At 33.5% G+C, this 13170-nt stretch overlaps 1 protein-coding gene across 4 annotated transcripts in view; it reads left to right on the top strand.

Annotated features, from left to right (window-relative positions):
* Positions 1 to 11531, top strand: part of LOC150089811 (metal cation symporter ZIP14-like) — a 170318-nt gene extending 158787 nt beyond the window's left edge. For all 4 annotated transcript variants that reach the window (XM_090389658.1, XM_090389654.1, XM_090389656.1 and 1 more), the window contains exon 11: positions 10990 to 11531. In XM_090389658.1, coding sequence (XP_090245784.1) covers positions 10990 to 11136 — 147 coding nt within the window. In that variant the 3' untranslated portion in view covers positions 11137 to 11531. The remainder of the gene's footprint in view (positions 1 to 10989) is intronic.
* The last annotated feature ends 1639 nt before the right edge of the window (positions 11532 to 13170 follow it).

The raw sequence follows: 13170 nt of genomic DNA, 5'->3' as shown, positions 1-13170 counted from the left end.
CAGTATTAAACATGGAAATTATGATTGTAAATTCTGCATTGATTGTAGAGTGCAGCAAGGTTATCATTAAATTGTAAATTTCACTACATAGGCTACATATCAAGAGAATTGTTTGATACTTTAAGATAATCTGTCAAAACATGCTCTTTCAATGGTAGAGCATGTTTTAAAAGAGAATTATGAAGGTGCACGATAGCAGTTATTTCACAGTTAAGCTGTGCTTGAAAAAATCGATGTACAAGTTCTAATCCTTGATGAGCATCTTTCACTGAAACTTCTTGTTCAACCACAGTAGGTTCCTCATCTTCATCACTACAAATTTTAGAAAATTCCATTATGTCTGCAATGAATTCCTCTTAATTCATGCATATCCCGAAATGCATGTCTTCAATGTCTTCATCCACTTCTGCATAATCTGCAGAAGTGGATGAAGATGACACACATGCTCAAAGATTTCTTTGTTGTTATCAGACTGTTCTTCACAATTAATAGAGGAAGGGGCATGCAAAACTTCACACATTGCATTATTCAAGGCGGTAAATCCAGCATGTGTGAAGTAGTTGGTGTTCACTTTTTTCATACTTCCCATGATGAAACACATAAATACATTGCCTGTAGAATGTCGATTTTACATTGAATTCTGCTTTCAAGATAACACAATTTTGTTTAATAGCATTCTTCAATATTTTTTATTAAAACACTGGATTACACCTTGATCAAGTGGCTGAAGAACCAACATCATATTTGGTGGTAGGTATTCAACAGTGATTGCACATAGACCGTTCACTTGACAATGAGGGGTGCAGTTATCCATAAACAGCAATTTTTTTCTATTCTTCCCACTCATCCTGTGATCTAAGTCGCTGATATATTCTTCATAGATTTGCGATGTCATCCATGCCTTTTGGTTTGCTCGATACATGTCGTCAAACCTTTAAAGCATCAAGGCTTCTGGACTTTCCTAATGATTAAAAAAGAGAGCTTCTCTGTGCTAGACATATTTGCTGCTAGGAGAATGGTAACCCATTGTTTGCCCTTTTTTCCATCACTACATTTCTCACCTTTAAATGTAAGTGTTTTATTTAAAAAGAGTCCAGTTTCATCAGAATTGAAGATGTTGCTGTGATTGTATGTCAGAAAAACATTTTTTAAACAATTTTCCTTCCATTTCTTTGTGGTGTCAATGTCCACAGCTGCAGTTTCACCACACTTCTTTGAAAAACAGGCTGTGATGAGTCTTAAATTTCTGAACTTTTAAATTCTTTAATATCCATTTGATGCACAAATGATTCAGCCTTACCTTTAAATGAATACCATGTACAGGAACGTTTTTTGCATGCCTCATCATTAGCCATTCCAAGAGTGCCTTTTCACGATCCAGATACTTTGCCTTTCATGCTTGAAAGGCAAATTTTATGGAGGAGATTGTTTTGATGGGAGAAGGGTACCTATCGTAATAACTCTCAGTTTCGTACCTTTTAGACACAATCCCTGAGTTGACTAAGATCAGGTGTTTTGTGGGATAACTGATGACAAACAAGGTATTGGCTGATTTTTTGTAGGTGGGGTAGTATGAATTTTTTAAAAAGCATTTAATTTATTTTCTGTGTAATTGATATTTATGGCTAAAAGGAGTAATATTAAAAGAGAATTTAATATGATTGTTGTTATTTAAGTTATTGTGAAAGAAATGTAATTCTCCTTAACTTACTTCACTACTATCACACTGACTCTAGAATTTCATTGACATACTGGGGGTGGTTTGGAGGAGGGGCATGGTGGTGGTGGACACAGTAGCTATGAGAGGGAGGGTTCTCCATGCTAGGTCCTCTTATTTATGCATAATATTCTCCTTGAAAGGAGAAGTAGGTCTGCTCTACAGTGACATCCAGAACTCTTATATCTTCATCAAGAGGGTCTGATAATACATTGGGGCAGTTTTTTCATGAGGTGAACACAATTGGTGAACATGTTCAATACCAAAAGTTCATCAGCATGTTTTTGCTTCTTTCTTGAATGTGATATGAAGGAATTCTATTTTTTAATGTGATACAAGTGAATTCTATATATTAAGTCACTATAGTTTTTTGTAGTAAAAATGGACTGGGAAGAGCTTTCATAAGCAACCATCATTCTCCACCAGCTGGCTGAAGCCTGCATTGGGTGGCAATGTGGCTTGTTATTAAGAAAAAAAAAAGAAAACAAAACAAAACAAACTTTATCAGAACCACGAAAATGACAGTTTTAGTTTTTTTGTTTATTTGGGAATTTTTTAGGTGCATCCGCATCAATGGCCATAGTGCGCCAACAGTTTTAGTAATTTCTCAGTTATTACAATTAATGATCTGCATCATTAATTGTTTTGTTAATGAAAAAGTTTGGCATAAACTTTTTCATTAACAAAACATAAACAAATACAAGAAATAAACAAATAAAATTAAGCCTGACATATGCAATCATAAAATATATGAATTTTAAATTAGTGGATCTTTCTGTCCATGGCTGCATGATATTGTCGTGCTTTTGGAGTAGCTGGAATTGTTGAAGCACTCAGGGCTGCATAAACAGCAGGAGCACCAGTGCCAAAGAGCACAAGAGCTTCGTGTTCACTTGTGAAAATAATAAAAGTGCCAGCATAAACAACTCCAGCACAATTTATGAAGAATATGTTAGTTTTATATTCACAAGTGCTGTTCACAACTAATCTTAGCAATGCAAGGCTTCTTATCACAGAGACAAATTATGCCATGCGTAAAGAAGGGGGGGGTGAGTTTGAATAAAAGGAAAACATGCATGTCTTGATGGTGTTATTTTAAAAAATTAATTAAAAATATATGCTTTAAATATAAAAAAATATATATACATGTATGTTCACAATTGTGGAAAATCCACTGATTGAAATAAATTGAAATTGTAATAGATTGAAATGTAGGATAATGTTAAAATATGAACAATTTTGAATTATTTCCTGTTGATAGAAATTTTTAGAAATATTAATGTGTCAAAACCTATGTAAAATAATAATTCCATCAAAATAAACATCATCAGAATTGGAGCATCCAAATTGAGCCAGTCTTTCTGCATAATCTGTTGCCATGCTGATACTTCATTTGAATTCTTCAGTGCTAAAATAATCTGTTCCAAAAATTAAATAAACGTGGTCAGAATTAGATTATAATATCCTTCTCATTGCCCCTAGGTGTTTTTAATCCTACAGTCTAATTGTGGGAATTTTTCCTCACAAATTATACATGGAATCAACTTCAAAACAACTTGAATTATAACCATATTACAAGTCATTTATTTTAAGTCATAAATGTAATTCAGAAAAAGTGAATGCTCCAGTGTTTTAAAACAGTTTCACGAAAAAAGTTGTTGGTGATATGTCAGAGGGACCATTAAAACTTATTTTATCAAGAACTCATAAGTAATGAATTTGCTTCAAATTTCACAAAGTGCAACATTCAACCTGCCAGGAACAATATGTATAGTGCTTGCCAATCTATTTTTTTCATTTCTTCCTAAAAATCAAGATTTATCTCAGTGTTTGGCCAAAATGGAATGTGTAAAAACAGAGTTAGACTTTTTTTTATTAATAATAAAGAGACTAAGGTAATACTTTGTTAATGTTTTTATTTTTTAAAATTGCTGATGGCATTTATATGGATAGTATGTTTCAGTTTTGTGTCAAGTTCTATTAGTTTCTTAAAGTCCATTGTTTAAAAAATTGGACATTGTATCAATAATGCTTTACTTCCGAACAAAAATGAGTAAATGGATTTGACGTGTAAATTGCTTTCCAGTTAATTTAAGGATATTAGGTTACAGTGTTTATGCTTCAAAGTATTGTTATTGATTATGAAAAACCAGTTCATCTCACCATTGTTAAAATGTGGCTTAATGCTGAAACAATGGTTCCATTTATGCCAGGCATGGTCAGTTGTTGTCGGATTTTGAGAACATCAGTGGCTAAGGACATATTGCTCCATGTATACTGTCTGTAAATTTCGTGTTTGTTCTGTGGTCAATTTTCTGTTTGCTGGATTCAAAACCAAAGTTTCTGGGAGAAAAAATGATATTACCCTTGTCTGAGATCGACTAACCCAGCCACATTGTGTAAAAGGCCCATCAAAATTCCTCTCATTGGGAGGAGGATGATTCTACCAACTGTGCTACCCATAAGGGCCATGGCATCAGCAATTTCAAATATTAAAGGCCAGAATCAAGATGATGCTGACCATGTTTTTTTACAAACTGTGTAATTCACAAGGATTTTGCCTGAATGGGAGAAATTCAATGCTCTGTTCTATATACTGCTTCAAAGCCTATTGAAGTGCATTTCCCAGATGAGGCTGCAATTTCAACAGACAGGCAGCTGGTTTCTTGTTGCAGGACAATGCTCCTACCCATTCTGTACTTGTTGTGAAAACTTTTCTGATAAAACATGGAATTATACAAATCAATCATCCACCCTACTCTCCTGATCTAGCACCAGGGGATTTTTTCCTCTTTTCTAAGGTGGAAACTGCCCTCAAAGGAAAGATTTCAGGATGTTGAGGACATAAAGAAAAATGTAACCACTGAACTAAATGTCATCTCTTTGGATGCCTTAGCTGACTCTTTTCAAAAAATTTTAGAATGCCGTAATAATTGCATTCAATCAGGTGGCGATTACTTGGAATAGAAATAAATCCATTTTTGAGCTCTTTGCATTCTTTTTATTTCACTGGTCCAGGAACTTTATTGCCACAACTCATATCTTATTAGTATAAGTATTAATCAGGCTAAACAATGTCAAATAGTTCACCCTCTGTCCCTCAACTCCAAGCATCAGTACATTCCAGTGATCAACAATAGGCTGCCTGAAGGTGAACTTCATGAGATTTAATCTTCTGTTACTTCCCAAATTTTATATTATTCATGCCTGGTTATTTTAATTTGCTTATTCCTTTAAGGGCCTTAAATACCTTGGTCATTTCACTCCTAAAGTGTCTAGTTTCCAGGCACTGCAGTCCACATTTTCTAAGATGCTTCTCATGGGGACAACCCTTAGTACTCATAAGCTAGGTGCCTTTCTTTGGATCATTCCTAATAGTTCTCTGCTTTTTTGAATAAGGCCTCCAGACCTGAATATAATATTCCAAATGTTGGTGTTCATAATTTTTTTATAAAATAGGGAAAGTTCCCCTTTTCACAATTAAGTGAATAGGGGAACTTTTGACTTAATTGTTTTGGCATTCTTGCTAGTGCAATATAAATAAGGTTTGTTTGTTTATCTAGTATTATAGTCAGTGATGAGAGAACCATAGAATTCCAAAACATTTGGCATGGAAATTTCAGTTAATTTATTCCAAATTACTTTGAAACCATAATGCAGTGCAGTGTAGTGTATTAGCCATGTGGTGCAAGGAAGCCTTAGGCTTTTGCTACAGGAGAGAGTCAAATATATAGTTTATTTTTTAGTTAAGTCGTATTTATCCATCTGACCTTCAAATTTCTCCAGGCTATTAGCCTCAACCACCCATGAAAGCAACTTATAAAAGATTATTGTAATAGTAATTAACAACTCTGGTGCTTAAGAAAATTAAAAGCGATAGTGGTCCCAGTACTAATCCTTGCAGAACCCCGCTTCTTATGACAGTCCAATCTGAAGAATCATAATCCTCTATCTTCCTCTGATGACAGAGGGTTATGATTGTTGGTTTAGGGATTTATTAGGCACATTAGCAACTATGGCCATAATGCACCATTTCTAGAAGGAAGTAAACGTTTTTCAGAACTTTTTTTTTGCCATATTTCTCCTAATACCATAGCTGAGTGGTCAGGAGTGCAGTAGCACACACTCTTTGAGTGGACCAGGGTTCAATCCCCTGACTGCTAAATATGGTCGACTTGCCAACCCACACTGGACTAGCATAGAAGATTATGTTCCATTTCCCTCAACATGAATTGTTGAGGAGGCTTTCATCCTCCAGTGGATTGGTAATGGCTGCAGTGTACTTTTTTCTTTTTTTTTTTTTTACCTAAATTAAGCCTATGTAGCTGGATTGTGAATATATTTTATTGTACTTATTGAACTATGTTGACTACTTCCCTTGCTGGTCATAGACAAATGTCCTGTTGAGTTGGAGGTAAAGCATGCTGGACTGCATTGTGCAGTAGAGTATAGCATTCCTGCTGTTCATCAAAGTGATATATATATGTGTTCTGCGTGGAAAACTGTATATTAGCACTTGATTTCATCAGTCACATTTTGCTGTAGCCTACAAAGAAGTGATAATTTTTTAAGATATGTAATAACCATTTTGTGCTAGAAAACTTTGCACCTCGCACTTGCAACATTAGTCTTTATTAGAAAAATAATATATATTACTGATATCTTTATAGTGACTTAAGTATTTCTTCCTATTCAGCATTAATAGCTATTAATGGAGTGCTAAGCACCGAGCATTAAATGCTTCATTCCTTGTACACTTTGACCCCAGGGGCTCACATCTGGTGAGTATGGGCTTGGCAAACTCAGGGTCCTGAGCTGGATATCATCATTCTTTTCTTTCTTGGTGATTCCCTTCTACTTCTGACTCCTCTCTCTCTCTCTCTCTCTCTCTCTCTAAGGGTAACGTGAGAATTTTTTTTTTTTTTTTTTTTGGCTGGTGCCCGAGGCATAGTTAGGTTTTCGGCGCCTTTGGCAAATTCGTGGCTATGCACCTTTTTTCGATAATTGGAAAAATCATAATAAATAATAAGTACAGTCGGACCTCTGTTTAACAAACTTCTTTATAGCAAATTTTTCTGTTTAGAGATAAATGTTTTCTTTTTACCAAATTTCTTTAGAATTCACTAAATAGAATTTTATTCTTTACTAAATTTTTTTAGAATTTTTTTATTTCTTTGTTTTATGGAAACAATTTTCCACATAACGACTGCATTACGAGACTTAACTGGGTACACATTGTTCGCACTCATGGCCTTCAAGCAAGCAGTAGTGCTGTTGTTGTGCTCAAATTAAGAGATAAAGAGATTACCATCTGCAACTCAGTGGGACCCGTAAAACCTATCCGACTACCTGTTCCACATACCGAGAAGTCAAGCTGGTTAACTACTTTCTGTGTATCCATAGTCATTGGGCAGACGAAGGTGTATTAAATATTTGGACAATAGGCTCTGGTCAACCTTCTATCGTAAGCACCCTGTTAGAGATTTAGAAGAGAGTGGTTTTCCTTTATCCCGACAAGTGGTCATCTGTTGTTTCATGGAAGTGAATCATCCACACATTGCCCTATATTTCCCCTGTTTACATGGTCACAGTAGTGAATAGTTGAATATCAACTTAAACATGAAATGTTGGCAACTTCTGAAATTTTGTTAAGGCCTTCAGCGTGGAGAAAATGATCCTGAACATAAAACAAATATGAATATTTTTTAATGATCGATGTACAATAAAATACAGTGTACAACAAAAGATAGCCAAATATTTCACAAAATAATTGCTAAGTAGAGAGTGCATGTATGAATGAAAAAATCATTTCTTAATATGCATGCATGTATTAACAAATTAATTGTTTTAAAATGTTAGAAAATTTATTTATTCCACTTTTTTCTGATTGTACCGTATTTTTGAATGTTGAATTATTTTTAATTGTTGAAAAGGTCATATTTCTTTATATTGAAATTTCTGTTTAATGAATTTTTGCAAGCGAACATCGATTTAATTATATAGAGGTCTGACTGAATTTTGATCATTGTTTTATTGAGTTGAAACGTAAACAATATCATTGGTTATATGTGTATACATATATAATGTAAAACAAATAAACTTCTCTTATTTAATAAGAACATAATACAGAAGAAATACATAAAATCACAGATTTATATGGATAGGTACATAAAGTTATTATATAGGAACATAAAATTATTAACTTGCATCAAAGCTTAATTTTTCTTGCTTTAGTGTTAGCAAAATTTGTGATAATTTCATTGAAGTCTATTTTGCTAGCAAGTTCATGTTCAATTGAAAGGAGACATAGATGTGATGTGCGTTCTTGTCCTGATGTCGATCTCAAATTCTTAACAAGTTTTAACTTGCTAAAACTCCTTTCCACAGTGCCTACTGTTGTTGGCACTGTAAGGAATATTTTAAGAGCCCTTTAAATATTTGGATAGGTTTCTTGCAACTCCCATTTAGTCAATACATTCAAAATATATAAGTGATATATTGTACAGGGATTTTTTGTTTTCTAATATTTCAATTATTTGGTGTTTAAAGCATTTAATTTCAATTTTAAATTGGTCTTGGTTAATTTCAGGGTATTTTTCTGACAATAAAATAGCTTTAGTTTCTAAATCTTCACTTGTCATTGAATGGAATGCTTCACCAGTCAAAAAATGAAAGTCTTCTGCTATCTTTTTCAGAGATTGAAATCTTTCATTTAACTGCATTATAATGGAATCAGTTATTGAAAAACAAGAAATTTTTATTCTATCGAAGTTCGATGATTCATCTTCAGCATACACATTTGAAATTTTCTTTCATTTTGCCTTCCTCTTTTTAACTTGTACTATTTTCATTTTTTTGAAAGTTTCCTCAATTTCAATAAAAACATACATTTTGTTATTTCTTAGATCTTTAAAATAATCTACAAGTCCTTTAATTAATGCGGATGATCACTAAATATCCTGATCTTTTTTTGCAGTGATATGCTGTTGACTCTATTTATCCTTTCCAGTATCAAATTCCACAGGCTTAAAAATGCAATAAACTTCTAATTACTCATTTGACAGTGCAATGATTTGGCAAGAGATAATGCATCACCAAGTAAATAATCATCTTTCATTTGGTCTAATATTAAAATAATTTCTTTGAGTTGTCCATATATGGCACATATGGCATTTACTTTTGAACACCATCTTGTATCAGTATGTCTCTTTAGGCTGATTTTTATGACCGATGATAGTTTTCCCCATCTGCTAGTGGACGAAGAGAAGAAATTGTACAATGACTGTATAGTTCCGAAAAATGTGACATCTGCATTAATGTTGGCTGCATGTGTGCCTACCAAATTAAGATTATGTGCACAACATGCAATATACCGAGCAAGGGAATTCTCCTTTTGAAATATAGCTTGGACATCTTTGTACTTTCCCGACATATTGGCACCATTATCGTAGCCTCGACCATGTATATTTTCAATTAACAGGCTATCTTGAATTAGTTATCTTAATTCAAGATGGCCTGATGCAGTTTCCTCTCCCGTTTTTTCTATTGTGTTTATGAAAGCAATGAACCTTTCTTCAATTGTATATTTATCGTCTGAATATTTTTACATACGTAATAATTTCTGCAAATTGGTCTTTGTGTGATACATCTGGAGTGCTATCAAATAATATACTATAATATTTAGCCATTTTGATTTCTTTTATTATTTCGCTTCATACTTTTGTTGCTAACAAATTAATAACTTCATTCTGAATTTCTGGAGATAAATAACTAGTGTGGTGTTTAATATGTGATTCCAGAGCATTTTTCATACCAACATCAAATTGGCTGACAAATTTTATCAAGTTTAAAAATTTGCCACAATTTTTTTCTTTGGTATCAAATTATTTTCAGCACAGAACAATATACATTTCAATATTATTTTCAATATATGATGACATTTCGAAATTTCACTTCTTAGTGCTGCTTGTGCAGCGTTGTCAATTAGTCCACCTTTTTGAAGACCCTTTTCTAATAATTTCCATTTTGTGAAATTCTCATGAAAAAGAATGTTTCCAATCCTTAAATCCATCTGAGCTGCAAAATGGAACATTATTTGTGCCAGATACAAATAAGAGGCATGGAAAACAATATATTACATCTTTGTTTTTGCAATAAAATAACCATTTCCTCTCTTTTTTTTCAATACCTTTCATTTTTGTATTTCCACAAATTATTGAAACATCGGCCATTAGTGACAGGATACGTATTTAAGACTATATATTCAGGACTGTTTTGCACCATAAGAGATGTGTTTTTGTGGGTATTAAAGTTGCATGTGCTCGGATCATTAAAATTCAGACTTACATATTCCATGTTAATATTATTGCTGCCATCATTTTCTTCTGCCAACTTCTGTTAGTTATTGTCCGCACTTTCTAATTCTTTTAAAATAACTTCAACTGTTTGAGCTTTTTCTTGGACTTCCATTTCAGTGGCATCATCATTTGTTTCATCTTCATTCGAATCATGTTCATTTTCTTTGTCACTTTCAGATTTGGAGTGGCTTATTATAAGCCAGTTTTGTAAAGTAGCGGAATGTTTTTTTCTAATTTCCTCTTTATGCAGTCTTTCTACGCGGTACTAATGTCCACTTTTTTCCTTTGGTGGCATGTCTAAAATTAATTTGGCCTTTATTATTTTATTTAAATTATAAATCACAGTATTCACAATTACCTGTTTATATAGCAATCGCAAAAACACTATAACCTATAACTTATTCAGTTTGTACACAATGTGTGAATTGTGAACTACTATGCATTCGAGCATGCGCTGACAAAACGATCACCTGATTGGTCCCTTCAAAGTTAAATTCTGGACAGCAAATAGATCTATGATGCTATGCAGTATGTACTCAGATCTAAGGATGCATGCAGGCTTGAATCGCCATGTGAAAATTAATTTTCACCCTGTCCTGTGCTGTCATCTTGATTCGACATCATCGAGCGGCGCCATTTCATCAGCTAGCCTCGGGTGTCGAGATAGCTTGGCGCTGTACTGATGTGGCACCCTTCTTCTGTTGGTGTTCTTGGCACCTGCCCCAATGCCAAGGCATTCCTACGCCACTGGCTGGTGCAGCATAAGCCTCAGACTTCCTTGCACCATACGGCTAATAATAATAATATCATATCATATCATATATTCTTGGAAACATTTCTGTACATTAGAATTTCATTTCAAGGATTGCTGGAATGATGTATTTCTTAAGTGTTTCTCTTTATATCTCTTTTCAGTTACCAGAGCTGGGATCTGTTGTATCTGAACCAGGGAAGCCCAATTCTCATCATATAATAGTTCAACTTCTAGGCATCTCTACAGGAATAACTATTATGCTCCTCATTGCTATTTATGAACGTGACTTGAAGTACATGCTAAGTTGATGAAACAGTTAATGATGGAAGACATTTTGGCTTACTTACCACACCTGGGACAATTGTGTAATACATATTTCTTTTAAATGTTTCTTTGCCTGTGATTGCACATTTTGGATTATAGCCATTTTCACAGAAATCCCCTTCACTGTTTTCTTTGTGCAGAACAGATCTATCTAGCGCTGAATGGTGAAGGAACATTATGCACAACAAATACCATCATCTTTCTTTCCCTCTCCTCCCCCCCCTCCTGCCAGTTTTTAATCAACTAAAAGATGACCTGTCAACCAAAGCACCCTTGTGTGCGCAGTTTTAGATATTATTTGTGTACATGTATTAGGTAACTAATACATCAAAAATACTGAAATTTATTTAAATTTCAAGATAGCCATACAGTAAAAGGGAACCCCAAAAAAAGTTTAGTTTTCATGAGAGAGTGAGAAAAAAAAATAATAAATATATATATATAATTTTTTTTTTATCACTGAATACGACTTAAACTTTTCTGGTACTACATTAAAAAAAAAATCACTTCTAGATTTAATCAACATATCAAATTACAGTATGATGTTAGAATATTCCAGCTGTTAATATAATATTTGAATATGATATTAGACCGGGGTCCGAGCCCGTCACCACCAAATACGGAGGATGCGGAAAGGTCATTCAGGGAATGACCACTGCATATCCCGGAGCAATATGGCCTTAGTTGCTAATGCTCCTAAAAACCAAATAACAAACAATATGATATTAATATATTCTATTCATCCCACTACTCAGATTTTTAGTAAAATTTATTTTGCACACTAATCACCACAGTAAAAATCCACTTTTATAAAGAGCACTCATTACTCATCATAATAATTTTCACCACAGTGGTTAGCATCACAATTATCATGTGGAGCAGTGGTTCTCAGTTATCATGTGGAGTAGTGATTCTTAATTGTCAGGTGAAGTAGTGGTTCTCAATTTGTGATATACATTTTCTTGGTGATATAGAGTATCTTGTGGGAGTGCATGAAACACTTTATAAGAATTCAAACAGACCCTGTCTGAAATCTGTATAATGATGCAAAATTTAGTTATAATATTTGAATATGATATTAATATATTCTATTCATCCCACTACTCAGATTTTTAGTAAAATTTATTTTGCACACTAATCACCACAGTAAAAATCCACTTTTATAAAGAGCACTCATTACTCATCATAATAATTTTCACCACAGTGGTTAGCATCACAATTATCATGTGGAGCAGTGGTTCTCAGTTATCATGTGGAGTAGTGATTCTTAATTGTCAGGTGAAGTAGTGGTTCTCAATTTGTGATATACATTTTCTTGGTGATATAGAGTATCTTGTGGGAGTGCATGAAACACTTTATAAGAATTCAAACAGACCCTGTCTGAAATCTGTATAATGATGCAAAATTTAGTTATAATATTTGAATATGATATTAATATATTCTATTCATCCCACTACTCAGATTTTTAGTAAAATTTATTTTGCACACTAATCACCACAGTAAAAATCCACTTTTATAAAGAGCACTCATTACTCATCATAATAATTTTCACCACAGTGGTTAGCATCACAATTATCATGTGGAGCAGTGGTTCTCAGTTATCATGTGGAGTAGTGATTCTTAATTGTCAGGTGAAGTAGTGGTTCTCAATTTGTGATATACATTTTCTTGGTGATATAGAGTATCTTGTGGGAGTGCATGAAACACTTTATAAGAATTCAAACAGACCCTGTCTGAAATCTGTATAATGATGCAAAATTTAGTTATAATATTTGAATATGATATTAATATATTCTATTCATCCCACTACTCAGATTTTTAGTAAAATTTATTTTGCACACTAATCACCACAGTAAAAATCCACTTTTATAAAGAGCACTCATTACTCATCATAATAATTTTCACCACAGTGGTTAGCATCACAATTATCATGTGGAGCAGTGGTTCTCAGTTATCATGTGGAGTAGTGATTCTTAATTGTCAGGTGAAGTAGTGGTTCTCAATTTGTGATATACATT

This window comes from Mastigoproctus giganteus, chromosome 2 (assembly GCF_048544385.1).
Source record: "Mastigoproctus giganteus isolate SK-2022 chromosome 2, ASM4854438v1, whole genome shotgun sequence".
In the NCBI taxonomy this organism is placed as follows: domain Eukaryota; kingdom Metazoa; phylum Arthropoda; class Arachnida; order Uropygi; family Thelyphonidae; genus Mastigoproctus; species Mastigoproctus giganteus.
This window is presented reverse-complemented; position numbering and strand designations above follow the sequence as displayed.